The 23649-nt window shown below is 39.9% G+C and overlaps 1 protein-coding gene across 46 annotated transcripts in view; it reads right to left on the bottom strand.

Moving 5' to 3' along the window:
• The window catches only part of DTNA (dystrobrevin alpha), a 359383-nt gene that overhangs the window by 71066 nt on the left and 264668 nt on the right, over positions 1 to 23649 (bottom strand). For all 46 annotated transcript variants that reach the window (XM_070220869.1, XM_070220878.1, XM_070220881.1 and 43 more), the window contains 3 exons: positions 22624 to 22837; positions 11752 to 11837; positions 4550 to 4704 (listed from right to left, as the gene is read on the bottom strand). In XM_070220869.1, coding sequence (XP_070076970.1) covers positions 4550 to 4704; positions 11752 to 11837; positions 22624 to 22837 — 455 coding nt within the window. The remainder of the gene's footprint in view (positions 1 to 4549; positions 4705 to 11751; positions 11838 to 22623; positions 22838 to 23649) is intronic.

The following is a 23649-nucleotide window of genomic DNA, read 5'->3' as shown; positions in this document are numbered from 1 at the left end:
TATTCAAACTTCCTCAGTTTCCACAAATACTAAATATTTCTTTGTGGTTAATGTGAATGGTTCTGCTGTATAAGATGAGGAGGGAATCCTGCTAGGAGGGAGAAATCCTTCACTGTTAGGAGAGAACAATCTACTTTTAAAAAACTCTCTTCTTTCCTTTCTTTATATATCTTTCCTCTCAATTCAGTCTGCTTCTGTCTCATCATCCTGGTCCTTTCTGGTGTAGAGAAAGAGTGTATTCTAAGTTTCTTGCAAAATGACAAAAATAAGAAGTTATATTAATACATAACATTGTAATAGTATGAATGAGAAAAATTACGTGTTTATATGCAAAAACCACTATTTTATTTGAAATTTTGAATTAGAATATCAAGGTGAATGGTATAGTTTTATATTTTTATTTTTTGGAAAAATTTTTCCGAGGTAACATTGGTTTGTAACATCATGCAGATTTCAGGTGTATATCATTATATTTCAGTTTCTGTGTAGACTACATCATGGTCACCACCCAAAGACTAATTACCATCCGTCACCTTATAGTTGTGGTGTCCTATCACCCCTTTTGCCCCCTTCCCTCCTCCCTTCCCCTCTGGTAACCATCAGTCTATTCTCTGTATCTATGTTTGTTTGTTGTTGTTGTTTCTATCTTCCACTTATGAGTGAAATCATATGGTATTTGACTTTCTCCATCTGACTTATTTCGCTCAGCATAATACCCTCAAGGTCCATCCATGTTGTTGCAAATGGCAAGATTTCATCTTTTTTTATGGCTGAGTAGTATTCCGTTATATATACACCATACCTTCTTTATCCACTCATCCATTGATGGGCACTTAGATTGTTTCCAAGTCTTGGCTTATAGTTTTATATTTTCAGATAAGAAATCAGTCCTGAAGAGCTATAGTGCCTTTTCAAGGCCTATACCTTACACAAGTCCTTGTAATTCACAAAACAACTGCTTTGGTACCATTTAATTTATCTTGTTTTAATCAACAGATATTTGCAATTTTAGCTTTTCCTCATAATACTAAATAGCTTAAGCTTTTTGTAGGATTGATATAAAAATTATTATTAAAAGATATGTTATATAAAGACTAAGTGATGAGACAGCATTTTTTAAAAAGTTACCACAATTTACATATCTAAAATGATGCTGCCTTCCAAAACAATCACTTGGGGTGGCTTGTACATTTTTTCAGTGAGGCAACTCAGACAATTCTAGAATCTCATCATTCCAACTGCTGTTATAGCCAGTTTATGAAGCACAAAAATACACTGGTCTCTTTACCTGTGTTGCCTCTTTTGGTGCTTCAAATGATCTCATCCATTTCGATGATTCACCATTACTGGCTAGAAATCACTCTTGGAAGTTTCCAAAAATGTTATTATGATTTCAACATATATAAATTTCTCATCATTGAGGACATATAAAAAATTATATAATGGGACAGTCTACAGGATATTTCAAAAGGGATTTTGAGCAACGGCAACATCACATACAATTCTTTTTGAATATATAGGTCCTATTAAATTGAAAAAAATAGTCTTATTATTCTAGCTAATTTTGAATGAGGAATATTCTGAGGCATTAGTAACTTTACTCAGGATTCTATAATACACTAAATATCTAAAATCTATGAATTCAGCAATAGATAAAATTTTTCTTGTTTCTCTGATACAGTGAATTAATACAACATGTGGTGACAATTCCTTGGTTCAGACCATCTGCACGTTTGTGGACATGAACAGATAATGCACAAAACAAAAGCAAAACAAGAACAACAAACCACACAGCAACATTTGCAGATTGGAATTGGAGCCAGAAGACCAGAGGTGAAGATCCAGCCCCCCGTATTCATGAGCTATGAACTTTATATTGTTAAAAAGGGTAATATTTTCCTTGTTATCTCACAGGGTGGTTGCAAGGCATAAATCAGACAAATTCCTTTGTAAATTATAAAGCACTATAAAAATATAAGAACCATACAATTAGCATGCCATGAAACAAGTTGGAAACCTGTGAAGTTGAAACAAATTAGGTTAATAGATTTGTGTTTTGAAATAACTAACACTAATTTTAAAAGTTATTTTCAGTAAAAAGAAAAGCCTCACTAACTCTTAAATCAGTAAAGTTCAGTAGAGTGAGCATTTGTCGTGTGCCTTTTATGGGGCAGGAATGCAGCACCCTGAGCTAACAGCTATTGCCAATCTTCCTCTTTTTGCTTGAGGAAGATTTGCCCTGAGCTAACATCTGTGCCAATCTTCCTCTATTTTGTGTGTGGGTCACCACCACAGCATGGCCACCAATGTGCAGGTGTGTGTTCAGGAACCAAACCCAGGCCGCCAAAGCAGAGCATGCGAACTTAACCACTAAGCCACGGGGCCGGCCCCATGGGATGCAACATTTTTAAGATACAAATTCGGTTAAGATAGGAGGCTCAAAGTCTTTTGTGAAAGGCTCACTGGGGAAAGTGACATTTGGGCAAGAAAAGGAATTGGTGGCAAGAAATGGAGAGGACAGTGGAGGCAGAGAGAGCATGTGCAAAAGCACAGATTCAGGAAACAACCTAAGTGCCCATCAACAGATGAATGGAGAAAGAAGATGTGGTGTATATATACAATGGAATATACTCAGCCATAAAAAAGATGAAATCCTGCCATTTGTGGCAACATGGATGGACCTTGAGGGCATTATGCTAAGCAAATAGGTCAGATGGAGAAAGACAAATACTGTATGATTTCAGTCATATGTGGAAGATAAAACAGCAACAACAAGCAGCAAACAGATACAGAGAACAGACTGGTGGTTATCAGAGGAGAAGGGGGCGGGGGAGGGTTAAAGGGGTAGAGGGACACATTTGTATGGTGATGGATGGCAACTAGACTCTTGGTGGTGCACACGATGTAGTCTATACAGAAGTCAAAATATAATGATGTACACCTGAAATTTATATAATGTTATAAACCAATTTTACCTCAATAAAAAAGAAAAAAGAAACAGCATGGCTTGAGAGGGACAGGAGATAGAGGACTCCATCTGGGGGTGGAGAGATGAGCTGGAGAAGGAGAGAAGGGCTCCCAGGGTCTGGAATGCAATCTCAAGACAGGGAGCTTTATCCTGTAGACGACGTAGGCCGCTAAGCGGGAGGGTGGCCTGGTCACGTGGGGCACTGTAGGGGATAGATTAGAAGGCAGGAAGCCTCCTTGCTTTCTCGCTGTGCATTTTCGTCCTGTTGTACTATATGCATTTTGAGGACTTCCTAAAATGCCTTCTTATAGTGAGGTTCTGAAACAGTGCGGAATGCAATGGACTATAGAAGAAATAAACAAATATAAAAACAAACAAACAAATCCTGAGGCAGGGAAAGCAGGTTGGAGGTTAATACAATAGGCCAAACAACAGATGAGGAGGACGAAAGAGATCTGACAAGCTTTTAGAAGGTGACATCAACAGAATTTGATTGATGTGAAGTTCTGGCTGAAACAGTTGTACAGAAGGAGGCTTAGGTGAATGAATGCGTTCTGACGTCACCAGCCTGAAAGGGAAATATAGAGGAGCACGCTTAGTCGGGGGCAGAGATGAGGTACCTACACCAGCCTGGGGGTGAGGAAGTGGGAAGAGTCAGAAAAGCTTCCTGGGTGAGACAATGTGGGAGCAGAGTTAGCACTCAGTGGATCAAACCACCCCTTCTCTGATTGATTCTATGGATACATTTATGATTCTATAAAACTCCACGACCCTCAGGGATGTCTTTTGACTCCTAGATCACCAAGTAAACAGACTGATGAAGTTTACTAGCTGGACAGTAAATGTAGCTTTTCAGTGGCTGCTAAAACTGATTTCTTATTTAAGCTAATTTTAGAGGACATACTTGGTTAGTTTGGATTTTTAAAAAATTGTAAACCATCCTTCAACTTATGGATTTGTAATCTACCACTGCGCTGTGCTGAAGAATGGGGCTGGACATGCAGACTTTCTGCATGGCTGGAGAGACATAAACATGGAGAGACCTCCAAAATAAGCAGCTTCCCTGTGCTAAATTTTATTAGCCCCAATTAAAACATATCACTCTGAACCCTGAATGCATCACGTCATGGAAGATTCAGGTAGCCGTGTCTGTCATACCTTGGGTCTTCCAGACTGCATGTGGCACGTGCTATGATTCCTTTCCTGTCTCCTTTGCCAAACACTTGGAAAGATTTGTGCTCATCAGACTTGTGTTTCATGTGAGGCTAAGTGATAATTCAGCCCTTTTGATAGTGCAGTGATAATGATAATAATAATAATGGTACTAAGGGTATAGGGATGTTGTAAGGGTTAAATTAGATAATTCAAGTAAAGAATTTAGCATGGCGCCTGGTTCATGGTCATTACTATTATCCAGGAGTGTTGAGTTTAGTTACTGGCTCAGGGGTCATTGTCAGAGGCTGGAAGAGACCCTACAGGTTATCATGAAGAAGAATTTGTCTAAGTGGTGACTTGCAGTGACGTACAGAAGGACAGCAACCATTGTTTGAGAGAAACCTCCTTAAACGCGTTTTTTCCTACCTGTTGAGAGAAACAAGATCTAGCTGACTGTTCTGTGTAACCAAATGAAGGACCTTCAAAAACAGCCGTGGGTAGTTTGAGAACTTCCCGCAGGAATTGATCGTATCGTCCATAAACCATCACCCCGCTGGAGTCAGAAATCATTGAGAAAATATCTGATGGAAGGAAAAGGAAAGATATGCATTCATCAAGTAAACATTCTTCACCGTTTTAGTTCAACAGATCTGTTGCAAATAACAAAAAATGTAGCAGAATAAATAATTTTTTTATGAAAGAATAATATAAAAGCTAATTTTTATGCTGAAATATTCCTGGTATGCTGTTTTCTCTGGTGTCTTTTTGTATGTGATTCTGGCACATAGCATTAACTAGTAATTTGGATAAATTTGGCATAGTTTGATAAGAAAGAGAACATCACATTTTTATTTTGAAGTCAATTACGAACTCATATAATTCAATGGGGGTAATTTTTATATATGTGAGAAACAGGCTGATCTCATTTGAAACGCACATTGAGAATTTTACTACAATGTTGGGGTGTGTGTATCTCTCCAGCTAGCTATTTACCCATCTATATTATCACTAAAACTTTTGGGTTTGGGTTTAAGATATTGAAAAATGAAAGAGAATGGGGATAAGGTTGCAATGAAAGCTCTTGATTAACTTCCCACAGAAGCAGGAAACTTTCTATAAATCATAGTGCTCTGGGTGGAAGGCACTTGGTTTACGGGAAAGGGTCTTTCGACTCATGTAGTCAAGAGGAAGCCTGGCCTTGGGGGTGATCAGTGAGGTAAAGTCAGGGTTCCAGATTATTCTCAGCAGAGACTGTGGCTGCATTGAACGTCTGTTCTTCAGTTTCTCCCACTATGTGCACTTAATGAATATTAATGGCATAATTTCCCAAGGTACTTCATAATTCCCCTGTGGAAATCACTATTAGAATGAAAGGGTTTGCTATTAAATAGTTTGTCACCGTGCTAGATCGTAAGTAGCCCTGCACAGCTGCTGGGATAAACTGTTGTGAATTCAACGTGCTACCTCTGTCCATTCTGGGCTTAGCTTTTCAAGGTTAGAGGGTAATCTGGAAACATCGTTTTAACACCACAGTCAGACATTAAGCATGGTCCAGGCTTTTATTGGATTATGTTTTGAGCATGTGAATTGACTTTCATTTTCTTTAAATACTCCAGTTATAAAGGCTTTCTACTGTGTTTCAAATAGTTTATCAATTACGAGGCTACTGAAATTCTACCTGAGCAAGAAAAATTAATGTTGTTCTCATTCACTTTCACAATGTTGTTTACTTAGTGATTTTATCTCTGTTTTATTATAACTAGTCAAAAAAAAGTTACCAACAGCAAAAAAAAAAAGACTCTTATGTTATTTCAAATATGAAACTCAAGAATTTTGATTAAAAGAATGAAAAAGAAACCTAGGAAAAGTAAATAGACTTCCTTCTTAGAGCTGCCATCTTGTTTGCTTTTAGACAGGTTGATTAATCACGTGGGTCATTCTGATGATCTTCTAGGCTTGGATTTTCTAGGCCAGGGCACACTTTGAAAAGTAGCTTAGCCTTCTCAAATTTCCCCCCGAAATAATTTAGACCACATCTCTAAAGCAAAAGCAGAAGGAGTACCAGCAGCAACCTTGCACAAACTTGAAGCTAATTTTTCTTTTTTTTTTACTGAGGACGATAGGCCCTGAGCTAACATCTGTTGCCAATTTTCCTCATTTTGCTTGAGGAAGATTCACCCTGAACTAACACCTGTGTCAGTCTCCCTCTAATTTGTATGTGGGTCACAGCCACAGCATGGCCACTGTCGAGTGGTGTAGGTCTGAGGAGCACACTGAACTTCACCATGCTGAACTTAACCACCAGGCCACAGGGTCAGCCCCTTGAAGCTAACATTAAACTCATTTGTGCTGATGAAATTCTGCTAAGTAATAGCCAAACTAGGGCTAAGTTATTGGAACTAAAGTAAAGTGGCTGTTAAGGGTTTTTAAAAAGAAATGAGGGGACTTTGAGGAAGCAATCAAAATACGTGTTTGTACCTTAGTTCTAGGCTCTCTGTTATATACACATATGTATACGCTTACAATATATACTATATGTATATTTATATGAAATAGAGGGCTATTTCAAGAATTAAATTAGTTAAGAGATGAAAAGCACACAGATGTATGCTTGGCACCCAGTAGATGGTACACGAATGTTAGCTATTTTTATTGTTAATTTCATTTCACAGAATTTCCGTCATTTACTTCATATGTTTAGGCTTTGTCTCCTCAAAGGGATTGTTCTGTAAGGTTCCAAATCATATTCTAAACCGCATTTGTATTTCCTATAGCACCATACAATGATAGATTCTTTAGAAGAATTTACATTCATTGATTCATTAAACTAAAATGAACTTGGCACATACTAAACGTGTGAAATTGTACTGAGCAAAGAATATACAGAAAAATCAGGACACAGTTCTTGCCCTCTGGGAGGAGGATAGAGACATGCTTACATCATGCATCACGTGACATCATACATCATAACATGTGGTGTGAATATGGGAACAGTAGCGAGTGCAGGATGCAGCAAGAGCTCAGAGAGAGGGTTCCTAGAGGGAGGAGGGAGTCAAGGAAGATTTCCTTACAGAGATGACTTCCAAGCCATGTGGACATTTAGGACACAAAGGACAATTAGGGGATAGTCAGGTTTAGGAAATCAGATCAGGACATGCACAGGCACGCTCAAGAATGGTGTACTCAAGGGGCCAGCCCAGTGGCGCAGGAGTTAAGGTCACACATTCCCCTTCGGTGGCCTGGGGTTTGCCAGTTCGGATCCCGGGTGCAGACATGGCACCGCTTGGCATGCCATGCTGTGGCAGGTGTCCCACATATAAAGTGGAGGAAGATGGGCATGGATGTTAGCTCAGGGCCAGTCTTCCTTAGCAAAAAGAGGAGGATTGGCAGCAGATGTGAGCTCAGGGCTAATCTTCCTCAAAAAAAAAAACAAAGAACCTTAAAAAAAAAAAAAAGAATGGTGTACTCAAGGATCTTCATGTTCACTGTGCAGGGGCCTTGAGTGCACATAAGGGCACGGTGGGAGGTGAGGTGGAGATATGAAGAACGTCAATAGCTCTACTAAGGAGTTTAGATTGTGTCCAGAAGATATTGGGGAGATATCGAAGAATTCAAGGCAGGCCAGTGAGTTAGAAATATTACCCAGGGAGTAGGCATGGAGGCAGAGCAATTAGTTCAGTGGTAGAAACTCAAGCAACACGTGGTGTTTGCCATAATGCTAGTCTTTTAAACAAAACAAAACAAGCCCTGCCCAGAAGCTTTAGAACAGAACCCAACATTCCAGGCTTATGGCACTGGATTCAGAATTCCTTAAGATCCTTAGGACTCGCCAGAAGCCCCGAGGCAGAAGTATAAACAAGTGTCCCGACCCATTAAAACAACAGGCTATATCTGGACCAAGAACAATTTGACAGAAACAGTATATTAGGTCCATTTCCGTTTCCGTTTCCGTTGTCTGGTCCTATGACTGCAGGGGGCGCCCTCATGTTCTAGGCTGCCTGGAGGTACAGGATGAACATCCTGCATATTGGCTCCTGGAGGCTCTGAGTACTGGAAATTGTGGCACAACAGGGCGTTGTTGTCCCTTTTAATGTATTTTAAAGCAGTTTTAAAAACTCAGCTTTAAATTTTCTGCTTTCTTTTTTTTCTTTTTCTTTTTTTTTTTTGCTGAGGAAGATTGTCCCTGAGCTAACATCTGTTGCTAATCTTCTTTTTGCTTGTGGAAGACTTGCCCTGAGCTAACATCTGTGCCAATCTTCCTCTGTTTTGTATGTGGGATGCTGCTATGGCATGGCCGTCAACGAGTGGTGCAGGTCCATGGCTGGGAACTGAATCCGGGCCGCCAAAGCAAAGCGCACTGAGCTTAACCACTAGGACACAGGGCTGGCCCCTATTTTCTACTTTTTTGCTTTTTAAAATTTCTAATTTATTTTCAGCCAATTCCTCTTGCCCTGCACTTTCCAACATTAAGCAGCTAGTTGGAACAAATGAAGTATCATTTCATCCCTATGCACAAAAACAGAAAGACTGCCAACCAAGCACAGCTGGCATAAGGGCTTAAAGTGAATGGGAATTTAAAGAAGGCAAAACAAACCCCTCAAATCCTGAGAAATTCCATATCCTTTCATTTTACTTTTTCTTATTACAAAGCAATGCAGAAAATCATTACTTTGCCTGTTTTATCATTAAATGCAAGCCAGCAAAAGAAGACTAGAAAAAACACCCACCCTCCCGCTCACTGAGAGTCAGCCACTGCTGTCTGTGGGCAGATTTGCTCATTCAGTCAATAGTTATCACTTTAACTAGAATTACTGGTGACTAAAAATATTCATTTCTCACTAATTAACATTTTGGAGAGGTTCTTCCAACCAAACTGCTTTTAACTAAATTGCTTTTGGTTGAATTGCTTTCAACCACGTTACCTGGAAACCACCACAACCATCTTCCTGGGATTAATCTACCAAGAGTGAGTCCTCAGTCAGAGACCTGGGGACACACAAGGCTGTGATTGCCATCCACTGTGCTGGGGGAGGGCAATGTGATATATTGTGCTCACACTGTCTGTTTTTCCACAGCATTTGTGGCACTGGGATGCCTATTCCTGCAGAACGGAGAGCTTAGTTCACCTCCAATGGGACTCATGCGTTTGGCGCTTCTTTCACTGGACGCAAGAAGATTTACCCTGACCACTAGCTAGCATGCGTGCTTTGCTCACTGATTGTGTGTCTTTCACTGGGTAATGGGATGGCGTGAGGAGAAAGCCCTGTAGCACTTACACTGTTTGCTTTGAATTCCTGGACTTGCAAGAGAACTGCAAAGATTTTGATAACTGCTAAAGATCCGCTCAAACCCTTAGTTATATCTTGAGCTTTGTAACTGTGCAGACATTGCTCGTTGTTTGCCTAATGACCATTCCCTTCATCTTTATTGGCTCCAAATTTCTTCCTGAGCTAAGGGAAAGCAGTGGCTCTTCCCAGCCCTGGAGGTGAGAGTGGGCTACTCCATGACCATCATGGTCATTCCTTTCCTGTTAGCAGTCATTGGTGTCACAATTGGTCTGTGATGCCAACCTGGGCAATGAGACTAAGGGCTGGGGGCCTCCGGAGTGGATGTGACTCCTGAAACTGCCATAGCCCTCTTTTCCTCCAGGAGAAGGATAAAATCCGACACTGAGGAAAGCTGAGTGGAAAGATGGACAACCCCTGGGTCCTTTACAGCACAGGATTAACCTGGTTCACACAAGGCTCCGTGGAGTCCTGAAGTGCAGAAAACGGTTTTTCTCAGTTTTCCTCAAACTTATTTTACTATGGCACCCCTTTACCCAAGTTCTTATTAAGAGAACATTGAATAAGCATTTGGAAATGTTTTCTAGGACTATTTTTTTAAACATTTATCTAATGTCCTCAGTGTAAGTGGCCAATGGTGACCTGGGGTCAGCAGGCAAGGCCCTCCCTCAGGAGTTTCTTCCTCTGCCGTGGTCCATTTTACTAGACTTTCTCTTTCCAGCCTAACCCAGAAGGAAATGCCTCCTGGATTACTCTGAAGCTATTTTTTTAAAAAGGGACAGGGGTTCCTCCACCTTCTAATTCAGCTATTATTGTCAATCAAGCCTTGAAGTAGATAGTTGTAATTTTTCTACATCTTTCAGGTTAACTAAAGAAAAACTAAACTGATCCTCATAAGGTCTGCATGGGTTTCTCTGAATCTTGACTGCATTTGGTTATTCCATGAATGGAAGTTCCTGGAAGTGAGGGAGGATGTGTGGTTAAGTGGGGCTTCTGTGTATCTCCCACTTTTCTGCTGGTCCAATGATGTCACTACCTTGGAGCATGTCTGGGGTAATTACAAAGGAACAAAGTTTTTTTCTGCATCTTGCTTCACTCTTCCCCTTTTGGTGCAGCAAGAAGCAAGAGATCACGCCCAGAAGCTGACAGGCAGCAGGGGAGAAAAGAGCTTGGAGGCTGTGAGTCACAGATGGTGTAGCTAGGAGGGACCCTAGCGGTATCTAACAAAATCTCCAAAGTTAGGATGGAGAAGGGAGCTGAGGACTAAGAAGTGAAGTGACTTCCACAGGATAACTCAGCAAATTAGTCACATATCTGGGCTTACATGTGGGACTCCCAATCCCATGACAGTGCTCTTTCTAACACAGTATTATAACCAAAACTCCTGTAGTTAGGGTAAGGGAGAAGGTTAAATGGAAGCTTTTCTTTTAAACAGTAGCATATACATCATTTTAAAATAGTTAGAAATAAAAATTCTTGCCCATACCCCCACCCTAGGCCTTCTGAATCAGAAATCCTGGGAATGGGACGCAGAAATCTGTGTTTTAAAAAGCCATTCACGTGATTCTATACATCCTAAAATTTGAGACCCATGGGTGTAGGGGGAAAAAGTCAGAGTTCAGATCCTGGTACCATCTTAGCTATGTGATTTACTTTACTCTGACTTTCTGAGTCTCAGCTTCTTTATCTAAAACAAACAACAAACAAAAACATCTTAGCTGTTTCGTTGGTTAAAAAACTCTGCCCCATTTGGTGACAAGATGTACATAAAAGGCCCATAATTTCTCAATGCACCTTAGCTATCATATGTTTATTGGCATCCAGTTAATTCTCAGTCAATAGTCTCTATGCAGTTCCCATGCCTATACCCTGGCGATGTCTACCTCGGAAGCTTTGGGGTTCCCAGGGAGTTGCACAGCACTGGCTGAGAAGAATGAGGAAAGGTTCTAGGAGATTTGGCTTTAGATTACCTAAAAAAGGAAGGCTGCCCAACATGGCCTTCACGTCCCTGTGACCATGGACTTACGCCTGTGAGGCAGTGCAGCCCAACGAACCTGAAAGAATGTATATCTTGCCTTAATACCACAAGCAGTCTAGTTGGTGATACTCAACAGGTTATAAATAATAATAATGCATAAATAGAAGGAAATATGCATTTCATTAACATTATCTAATATGAAAATATTTCTATGACAAAATCCAAAGATCAATGAAGATCATATTTCAAACTCTCATCAAATGAGGAAAGTCACAACTGGGCAGGGGACATGGCAGGCATGGAGGAGAGGAAAATGTGGTACACAGGAGGGGTAAGCAAAGAGAGAGACACCAAGAATAACTTACATCTTAATTTGTCCATGATCTTCCCTCCACACAACGTGGCTAAAGCCATTTTGACAGCAAATACTGAAATTTTACCATGGCCTTCCCTGTTTAATAAGAATAGAAAAACAAAAAGATGTCATTTGGAGAACTTCCAATAGCGAGGTTTGACATTTCCTGTTCTGTCAAAATCATAGGACACTGTAGCTGCATGCATTATGTGAACACATCCATTTCAGAAAAGGTTGTGAAAACAATTTGACACACATTTCTGGAAATCTCTCTAGTCAATGTTTCCTTTTTTCAAGAGATAGCATAATCTTCAAGTTATTTCTTGTGTATGCCATTTGCTGAAAGCATGGAGTGGAAGCCAGAGGGATATTTAACTATGGATTAAAATGACAGAACATGCTTTTCACTGTGTGTTTCACAAAATAATTTTATGCATGATGATTCCACAGTCTCTATAATTTATTTAAACAAGTCTTCAGAAAAGTCTACCTTTTTTTTTTTGTCAGAGAATTCCTGAATTTGGTTAGGGTAACTATGGGTAACTCTTTCTTTCAACCATCATTTCCTACCCACAAGCCAACTGTGTTTATATGATACATTTACTTTTCAAAGGGGGTTGCTATTTCAGGGGCCAGAGTAGGAGTTTTGTTTGAATAGTTCTCCTTCTACCTAAATGACACCAGAGCTGCCAAGTTTTCATTGATTCAGGAAGTATAACTAACTTGTCCTTCGCAAAATGTGATATAAAGGGCATACTGTAAGAAATATAATATTTCAGCTAAATGATTTTCCAATTGGAATAAACTGTTTCTTCTTATATCCTTGGGATCAGAAAGTGTACCACATTAGTAATTCATTTCTTTGAGAGTTGCTACTCTTAAGAATGATCAAAGAGGTATTTAAAATAATAATGTGGCTGAAAGGTAAGTAAAGTCTGTATTGACAAGGGTTTAGTATATAGAATAAGTCATTTATATGAGCAAGATTCATACATCTGACATATTAGAAGAATAAGACACAATCAATGTTTCTTTGTTCCTTACTAGACTCCAGAGAGAGATCATTTATTACTCCTCTTTGTTGCTGTCATTCTCAGCACAGTACCTGAAAAACAGCTAGCCAGAATGCAAAACTGACTGAACCCTATGCTAGTGGCTCTCCCATTTATATTTCTAAGCCTGAGCGCCAGACATACGTCACTATTTATTGGAAATCTTCACTTGCATGCCCCATGTCAAACCAAGTATGTTCAAAGTAGAACTCACTATCTTTCCAAAGCCCTCCCGTAAGACTCAGACCCCCCACAACTCGTCTGCTCTTCCTCCTACAGTCCCTCTTCTGGTTGTCAGAATCACCATGCACCTAGTTACCCAAAAATGAAGCCTGGCACGGAGGTCACCCTTGACTTTTTGCTCTTCCTCAATTAACTACCACCCTGAACAAATGCTGAAGGACTCAAATATATCTCTTAACTGTATATTAAACCCGTTCCCTTCTGACTGCCATTGCTTCCATCAGCTCTTGCTCTGACACCGTAATAACTTCTTAAATGATCTCTTGGTTTGCACACTTCTATCACAAATTTACCCTATTATTTCATGATTTAGAACCCTCTTGCCTCCGTTTGCCTACAGGATATAGTTCAACTTTGCCTGTCCTCTCCTGTCTCATCTGCTACCATTTCTGTTGCACTCCACACCAAAGTCCCACTGTTTAATGCCCCTGCCCTTCCCACCACAGTCTGCCCAGGACTGTCCCATCCATTCATCAAGACTCAGCTCAACGTCATCATTCGCTCTGCTCTGAGACCAGCGTTCCCCCTGGATGTGGAGGCAATCACTTTTCCCTTCACTTTTACTATTATTTGGCATCTAGCACACTGAGTGACCTTGATTTATTTATTTATGCGTCTGCATATGACTCGATTCCACACGGTGGGATCCTTGAGGGAAGAGACCATGTCTTCTGAATTTGTTGAAATCCCAGTGCCTTGTACTTTGTCTCACACAGACTTAGTGAACAACACATTTCTTATATTAATGAAGGACTATTAATCATTATAATAGGTGCCCCTAGAATTTTGAATTACCACTCATTAAGTTGTTTACTAATTTCAGAGCAGGGAGTTATAATAAAAATGCAATGATTTTTGTAAAAGCCACCTCATTTAAATTTATTCCATGTCCCCTGCATTCCCAATTGCATGGATAAATGGAAGTATCAAAAATTTTATTTTAGGAAATAACTATGTTCTTTTCCTAAGCTGAAACATGGTTCAAATAATGAGAAAAGGAAACTCCACGAAGTATGGAAGAATAGGAATAACATAGTGATAAGGCAGTTTTCAAAATGCAAAGAAATTAAGGAGCATTATATGTGAGACTTCAAGGGCAAGAGAAGTTTCTTTCAATGAATCAGAGAGAACAGTTTAACTCAAGAAAGAGGATAGACCACAGATGACGCTGGAACAGAGTTCTCCAAAGGACGCAATGATGCTCACAGGCGAATTCTTAAACCTTAGCTCTTAATGAAGAAGATCACAGGGAGATGGTCAGTCCTGTACTGTTCCTGGAAATGCAAGATTAATGCTATTAACTCCAACAGCGGTTGTATCAGAGCTATTCTGCCAAATTGACACAATAAATCTAGATAAATCACCAACTGGAGGGCAGCTCAATGAGAGTTTTGCAGGAACTCAAGGGTGAAATTAGGCCACTGGAATCCATTGTCATGCAAGCTACTGTGCCAGATTGCAAATGTGACCCCTGTCATGAAGAAGGATTCGAGGGGGTATGCAGGAATGTAGCTCATGGTGTAAGTACACCAACATTGGGTGAGTTTAGCTCTTGCTCAGTCCCAGTACTGGAGAAACCTTGAAGGAGGTTAAGGTGTAAGTAGAGATGACTGACTCCACAATGGAGAGTGGGGATCCAAGCACTTAAATGCAAATAGATCTTTTCAAAGAACATTTTCAGTAGATATAACAGGCTGAAGAGAAGTGGGAGAAGAGAAACATTTTCTAAGGCCATACCAGATTCCATACCAAAAGGCCATTATTTAAACAAAGTCACTTTGGGATCGGGGCTCTATTGTTTTGTGAAAAAAGAACTGGCATTATCAAAGGAAGCAAGGAGTGGGGAGAAGTTGGTACACCCATGGAGAGGTGTAAGGGTTCATGAGGAGTCGTCCCTAGTCAGGGCAGTTTGATTCACGAACAGTCCGTGAAATGCCTTAAGTGTCTAGAAAGTGGAAAGTCAAGCTCATTAGAATGGATGACAGGAAGCTCCCAGGAGCCTTGTGCAAATGAGCAGGAAAGCGGCATATTGTTCCAAAGTGAGTCTCTACAGGCAATGCCTCTAGGAGTAAAGCAGTAAAACCACACAAACGGAATGCTGGCTGTCGGCCACAGCTCAGGAAGTGGATCTGCCAGAGTGTGCTGAGGATGACAAACGTAGATTGACTTTAATGCTGCAGGCCAGACAGCATTGGAATGGGCAACACCAGGAAAAGCACTAGAAAAAGACTAAGCTCTTGTCTGGCTTTTTTTGTTTTTTTTTTGAGGAAGATTAGCCCTGAGCTAACATCTGCTGCCTATCCTCCTCTTTGTTGGCTGAGGAAGACTGGCCCTGAGCTAACATCAGTGCCAATCTTCCTCTACTTTGTTTGTGGGATGCTGCCACAGCATAGCTTGATGAGTGGTGTGTAGGTCTGTGCCCAGGATCCAAACCCACAAACCCAAGGTCGCTGAAGCAGAGCATGTGAACTTAATCGCTATGTCACCAGGCTGGGCCCTGCATAATACTCGTTTTACTCTTTTTTTCCCCACTATTTGTTTTTTGGCATAATGGAATATATTCCATTTTTAAGCCAATTATCCTGAAGCTTTTGCCTATGCAAATTTTACTTTCTTGTTCTGGTTTGATGTCAAAAAATACCCAATTAAATTGTTATATTGGTATTTCATTAATACCTAAAGGGTATTTAAGAGAACCAGCAAATTTCAAAGGTACAAACTGAAATTGCTTCATAAATCAATGTTTCTTTAAATCTTTTATTTCCCTTTATACTTTGGTTTCTCACTCTGAAAATTTTCCTAAGGGGTGACCGATTGAAAATGGAAACAGGGAAGCACTCATCCTTTGGCTAACATATACATGGAGATTTGTAGAGTGTCTGTCTTAAAAACACTGATTACTTCAAAGTTTGACTCCATCATAAAAAGTGAGGAACTGTATTATGTTGGGCTGAGTTTTCTATGAAGAGACAAGCTGATTGCTTCTAACTAAGAAGATAGTACTTTCAGGGAAAAGTTGTGTGGGAGAAGAAACCTGCTTTTGACAAGAAAGAAAAGCAACAAATAGACATTGATAGGTCTGGGGTGCTGGGCTGAACTCGGAACAGAATGTACATTTTCCCCAAATTGCTAACAGAGTTTCCTGTTTGAAGCTGCAAAATCCCATGATAAATTTCATGTCCTCAAAAGTGAGATTTGAATTCTGACTGATTCTTTTTTGAACAGACTGAACGAATTATTCTCTATTTGAGAGTACTAAAACCAGAAGCTCTTCTTTTACCAACATATTTTACAAAAACATTTGGTAAGCATTTTTACAAGCAAAGGCACAGTGCTCAGACTGCTCTTTCTCACACGTTTTAGTGGCTTAATTAACTGAGAGAATTACTTCCTCTTCTGGCTTCCACAACATGCCTCTATCATAACCCGTTCCTTTAGCAGGGAATTATTTTGTTCACGTGGATCACTCAATAGGTATTTATTGGCAATGCCTCAGAGGTTGGGGATATTTGCTCATAGTCCATTGGGAAGAAAGAGTCAAAAACAGTTAATTTTAATGCAATGCCTTTTTACAAAGGGCAGGGACCTCATCTTATTCATCTTTCATCCTCAGCCTAGCATAGCAATTAGCATCTGGTAAGCTCTTACTATATATTAGTTAAATTAATGAATGCACAAGTGAAAAGAAACTTTCTGATTAATCACTTAAGTTTTACATTGAGAAATGCTAAATTTTTGAGTAAAATTACAAAGATTGACTTTATGGCCCTTAATATTAGATTGTACAGTCATGTGATACCTTGAATTTAGAATTGATCATGTACATAATGATTCTTGCTTTTGGGACAGTGGAGTTAACATGTGAACAGAGAGAAACCCCTTATTTGGCGCTGGCATCTCTTTGGGCTGTCCAAAATGTTAGCAAAACATCTGCGATAAGAATCCCTCATTGGGGCCGGCCTGGTGGTGCAGTGGTTAAGTGCGCATGTTCTGCTTCAGCGCCCCAGGGTTCGCCGGTTGGGATCCCGGGTGCGGACATGGCACCGTTTGGCATGCCATGCTGTGGTAGCCATCCCACATATAAAGTAGAGGAAGATGGGCACGGATGTGAGCTCAGGGCCAGTCTTCCTCAGCAAAAAGAGGAGGATCAGCAGCAGATGTTAGCTCTGGGCTAATCTTCCTCAAAAAAAAAAAAAAAAAAAAGAATTCCTCATAGAACAGGGCCAAGTGAGTTTGCCAGGAATTTCCCCAGAACGGAAGGGGCCAAAACTGTTGACATGTCTCCCTTACCCCAACAAATCCCATCTACCACCCATGCAAAGGATAGGTCTGACAGATAGATGAGTGACATTAAGGATGTTCAATTCACTACAATTGTGAAAACACTTCGGAAAGAGGTTCCATCTTAGCAACATGTAGGAATCTTGGAACAAACTATCTTCTACCAGAACAAAATTTTAGTGACTAGAGGATAATGTTCTATGGACATCTTGAATTTAAGATGTGCCAAGAAAAAAATCACCACGCCAAGTAAACACTATGTTAACTATCTAGTTTTAGCCACATAGACAATGAGAAGCAAAAAGAAGAACATTTGGTTTTGTATGACTTTTCTCTTTTCCTTTCGCTCTCACACATCCACACAGTCTCAAGGGGGAACAAAACATTTTGTTGGTGCACAGAGAAATGGCTGTGTACTTTGTATTACATTTTGCATTAAACATCAGAATCAGTTTAAAACTCAAAAGGCAGAGGATTTTGGCAGAGTTTCAGGATTACTTCATATCCCCGCATCTGAAATAGTGCTGTGGTCCCTTTCATAGTGTCGGGGGACTCAGCAGTGGGAATGGATGTTCAAATGGCAAGCAAGGTGTGACGTGTCAAACAAAGAGGAAAATACCAGGATTTTGTACGCTCTATGAAAGAGCATTATATGATGGATTTGGAGTTCTGGATGGCTGTCATAAAACTGACTCTAAATTTATAATGTAAAACTTGTTAAGACCAAATATTTCTTTCACATACACTCTGTCAATGATGTCTAAATGCCACAAACTGGAAAGGTTAGAAATGTGAATATAATAATAATTTCCTGTAATAAGCAGGGTAAATCTGGGGGAGAAAATGTACATTAATTCTCATTTAAAAAAATGAAACAGAAAGTATGAATAGAACTGAACTTAAACTGACTCCTGACACAAAATGATTTTTTTTCCACTCACCTTATCTAGTATGAAGCTATATGACCTGTGAATTACTTAGCCTCTCTACGTCTCAGCTTCATCACTTTCTCAACCTGGAAAGTTATAATGATGCAGTGCCAAATCAGTAAGATTGTTGGCCTACAGTAAATGCTCAGTACACCTTAGCCAGAATTACCATTATTATAATATTATCATTAGAGAATTGGCATTAAGAATATAGCTTGACCACTGAAAATAGGAAAATTGCTATTTCTTGTAATGTTTATTATTGTCCGACTATGAGGTTTGACTGGCTGAGTGTATGTGAAAACAATATTTGCTAAAAACAAGGCCACCGTCACATAATCTACTTTATGAGGAGCTGTCCAAAGAAGGAAGATTCTACTGAATTGAAATGAGATTAAATCAACAGACTAAAGCTGTTGTTAGTGCTTTCCAGGGAAGTAGGAAGAGAGTAAGAGAAGTATATGAAGTCTTTTGTGAAAATAGGATTACCACGCTAGTGACCATGAGCATCTGGTTTTCTTCTCTGTGGAGCAAAAGTAAAACTAGAGGGTATGAATCTAGGCGGCAGGGCAAACTTGGACTCGCTAGTCTTGATAATATATTGCAGAATAAAGAGGACTTAATCTCAGAAAAAGAATGAAATTAGTGGGACAAGAGCAAAGAAAAGTCAACCTTTGATTTTCATTCATTCATTCACTCACTGATTCATTATGTAATGAGTGTTGTCTCAGGTGCTGTGCACACAAAGAATAAGACGTGGTCCCACTCTAAAGCAGCTTGTAGGAGGCAGTCAGACAAGCAGTAGGACAGGCTCAGACTCTCTAAGAGAGTAGCAGACTCATGTGCAAGGAGCAGTAGGACCTGGAGAAGGGCGACCCACCCAGCCAGGAGAAGGGAAGGGCTTCCAGTGCACCAGACTTTGTGACCTTACCTCTCCAAAAGGCCACACATCATAGACTTTTAAGAATTACTTTCAACATAACAATTATACCTCAACAAAGATATTTAAAAAGAATTATTTTCATCTTGTAACTTTCTGCCATGTTGTCTTTTTTTTCTACTTGCAATTTCCTAAAAAATAATAACAGTAAAAGTCCTTAGAACACTTCAAAGATATATTTTCCCCCCTGCTCAGATATGGACAAGAGGTGAGAGGAAGAGTTGCTGCCAATTTGTAGTGGATTCTGAAGGAGAGAGCCTCAGGTGGAAGGCGGCAGGCCAGTTCCTGGGATGCACAGAAGGAAAGAGACAAGAGGAAGAGATGGGCTCAAGACTCTGGCTGTTTCCTAATACTCTTCTTCCCCGTCAGCCCCTGCTTCTTCTGACATCTCCTTGCCCATCCTTCTCTGGTACACCCATCCATTTCCCTAGAGACCCTAGAGAAGGTCACTTCTGGGTATGGAAAGGGTCTGCTTATAAGTTGGTTGGTAATGGCTCACTGGGTCACCCCGCCCAGGGATATAGCCATTTTTAGAAGGAAAGTCATGAAGAACAAAAATCTAGACTCAAGGGAATGCCTATCCAGGGACAGAACAAGCCTGGGCATAGGCCACTGGGGGCAAATGCTAGCTGCTAACATCTACAAATCATGCTACGTATGTACCTATGTATTGCATCTTCTAAGAGGCTGACTTGGCCAAAGAACAGAGAAACCTTGAAACCAGCAGTTTATGGTCTGCAGTAAGCATGCCTTTATGAGAACCGAGATCCAGGTGGTCTGGGGGAGGGGAGGAACAGGAGAGCGCTATTCTTGGGGAACTATGGTTGTGGGAAGGTGAGTCTGGCTCCTGGGGGCACGTCCATGTGAAGTGGGCCTTGATCCTCATTTCAGGTTACTATTTTCTTGGCAGAGTCCAACTGGCTGGGTCTGGTGAATTTTAAGGCACCACCAAAATAATGACCACATTTCTTTAAACACAAGTTCTTATTCTTCATGAGTTTAAATTGCTATACTGTCTTTCCTTCTTTTCTGCATTACCTCTTTAGAGTCCAGGTTCTGAAGGCATCTCTAACTTTTATTTTGGATATTTTCTTTTCTTTTTTTTTTTAAATATGTCCATTTAAAATACAGAATGTGGAAAAATCTCCTAAATGTTTTAGTGATTCTATAATAGCAACAACACATCTTGATCTATTAGTATCAGGCTCATTCATGTCTAACAAGATACAGAAGGCTCCCTTGAAAACACACAGGATAGGTGATAAGAAGTGACATCAGATTTCCATACTGGATCTCATCTGAATAAACAGGAGTTTACTATTATTAGACATAGAATTGAACATTCATTTTATTCTTAGTTCTCTTTTTATATTCACTTCTAAGTTATATTTCCAGGTAGTGGTACTTCCTGATGGCTTACATCTGACATTGTCTAAAATTTCCAAACTCATCAGTTGGACATTTGAGCATCAGTACAACTGTCGATCCTCACTTTCCGTGACAAAGGAGAGAAGGCAGAAGTGCCTGCAGACTGGGATCTCTATGGAGATCTATGAATCTCTACAATGAAGTTTCTCTACGTGGATGTGTTTATAAATCACTATGAGATTACTGAAAGTATGCATCAGGGGCCTTCCTCTCTGTAAGAAGAGTACTAACCAAACACTTCTGAACATCGGTGTGAACTTCTCTTTACCTTGGGGTAGTCCTTAAGCTCACCATTCATCAGTCTTGAAATGATTCAGCTACACTATCATAGCTATTTAGAGAACATTTACAGCTCTATTTTTTGAAATGATCTTCCCAATATTTCTAAACAAAAGTGAAAAATCTAACTCTATCAGTTTAAGTCCCATATATTTACTCCCCCCCCCACTTCCTTATCATTAATCTGGCCCTGTTTCTGTCTAGAGTGGGTCCAAATTATGCTTTAGCTTTGCTTCCTTATGAATCCTCTAGCAACACTCCAAGATTTAGCAGGAAATTATATTTCTCTTTTTACATTTTCCACTGTTACATTTATAACAAATAAGTTCCCTGAAGATTTTAGTAGCAAGTCTGAAAGATGTCATGTTCTTGTTAAGGGAAAAGGATGGAAATTCTGTTATGGAAATTCTACAGCCTGGTTCCATTCTGCCACCTGTCATGTGGAACCACAGCCTTCTCTACCTGCCTGCCACTCAGTTACCATAGTGATTACTCCAAAACAGTACATCAGTTCTGAAGTCTGTACAGACTAAGCAGGCTCTATCACTCTGGACTTCTTGTTTTAAAATTGTTTATTTCTGCTTGAGAATTTCTCAGTATATAAGCATCATGGAGACAATAATGTACACTGGTCAAACTGAGCATGACCAATTCTGTTACCACTCTAGGTTGCAAAGTGACAGCTGGTGACTTTTGTAAGTGAGTGGCATAATAACATCCACCTGGCTGGAACATCTCCAGTGTCAGGTTGAGCCACTCCCAAGCATTGGCAGACAAAGAGACTAAGCAAAATCTTCTGAGAGTCTTAAAATGTGATTGCTGAAAGGTCAAGTTAGCAATTTTCCCTTTTAATATTCAATACCAGTAGTGAAAGTGGAGGTGTTGATACTATATCTAGACTAAGAGCTATCAGCAAAAGCCATTTTGAAATTTAGGCTGATAATGTAATTCAGGGAGCTTTTACATTTCGCAGGGCTGCCACATATGCCTTGGGAAAGAAATCTAAGCTGAATACCTAAGTCACCATTCTGCCACTAACACACTGAGAGACACTGGACAGTGACAATCTCTTTGTGCGTCAGATCCTTCATCTGTAAAATGAGAGATTTAGAAGAACAGTCTTTAAGATCTCAGCCGGCTCTGAAACTCTCTGATTCTACAAGGGAAAATTCTAAGATAGTGAGGCTGATTTTCGATTTCGGTGTGTGGACAGCATCACATTGTTTGACATAGTACGTTACTGACCAGCCCATTCAACGCAAGTCATGGCTACTTTCACTAGGCTGGTCAAGAAACTCCTTTCAGTTTCTTCCTGTTTGCTCTAGGGTCTTGTTATGACACCTCAGAAACACTGTCTTAGACAATTTGCAAAGAAGAGAGCTAAAAACATCCTTCCACTTCATGCTTCATTAAATTGCTCCAAAGGCATGCCATCACGTAACAGTTTCAAGTGTCCTTCACTTCTAGGAAGCGTGGGATGAGTTAAATAAAGGTCAGCACATAAAATACAGTTGTCCTCAATTTCCTATGGTGTTATTTTACTCTCTAGTCTTCTGTATAGCATTTAAAATTTATGTTAAACACATAGAGACATTGTTGAATAAGTATCTGATCAAGGAAAAAAAGGTAGTTGGTTCCCCTAGAAAATTATTTGGAATAAAGACTAAAAAGGACAAGAGGAAGGGGAGACTGAACATACAGAGAGTAACAGACATTCAGGGGAAGCTTACGGATCAAAGGCTGCCAGCAGGAAGTTAAGCAGGAGGCTGATGGACTGCTCCACCTGGATTTGGTGAGTGGTTGGCATCCGTTTGTTGAGCTGGTAAAATATGGTGGAGAGCACAGCCTCCAAGCGGGCCACATTGAGTTCTATGTTTGGGTCCAGGTTGTTCAGAGCATTTTCCCGCAATGCTTCTATGACGTTCCAAATGTCCACCAGGTGCACTACATACAATTAAAGCAGAGTGAACACATCAGCCTAAAGTGCATGGAGAGGTGAATTCATTATTTTCATGTACCATCTGTCCTGTTTTGTCCAGGTGCCTCGCAGGCTTGGGTATGTGACTGTTGTAGAGATTGACATAAGTAAACGTATATAGAGCATGATCTCAAAGACTTGATGTACGATGTATAATGGCAAGCAAATGATTTACTGAACACCACAGTAGACCGTTATTTCTAATCTTCATAATGCCCTTGAAATATAGCTATTATTCCCATATTACATGTGAGGAAACTGACAAATGCAAAGGTCCAAGGTCAGTCAATGGCAAAATCAGCATTCAAATTCAAGTCTATCTGTTTTTATTTTCATATTGAGATATAATTGACATATAACATTGCATAAGGTTACGGTGAACAACGTGTTGATTTGATACATTTCTATATTGCAGTATGATTACCGCCATAATATTAGCTAACACACCATGTCCCATAATTATCATTTCTTTTTTGAGATGAGAACATTTAAGATCTAGTTTCTTAGCAACGTCGAAGTATATAGTACTTGTGATTGAGATTAACAAGTCTATCTGGCTTTAAAGCACTATCCCACTGCACACACTGACCCTTCAAAAAAAACGTAGAGAAAAACAACACTTAAATTCTACTGTTTGAAAGGATATCAAAAGTGCATTTGATATTTAAAATATTTGCATTTATTTACATATTTTTAGTAGTAGAAGGTTTGAAATAAGAAAAAAGGGAACATTAAATAGGCAGGAAGACAGGCAGGGGAAAAAGGAAAAGTTATCTAC

The sequence above is a fragment of the Equus caballus genome, chromosome 8, assembly GCF_041296265.1.
Source record: "Equus caballus isolate H_3958 breed thoroughbred chromosome 8, TB-T2T, whole genome shotgun sequence".
Classification (NCBI taxonomy): domain Eukaryota; kingdom Metazoa; phylum Chordata; class Mammalia; order Perissodactyla; family Equidae; genus Equus; species Equus caballus.
Note: the sequence above shows the minus strand (reverse complement) of the source record. Positions and strands in the feature narration are given on the sequence as shown.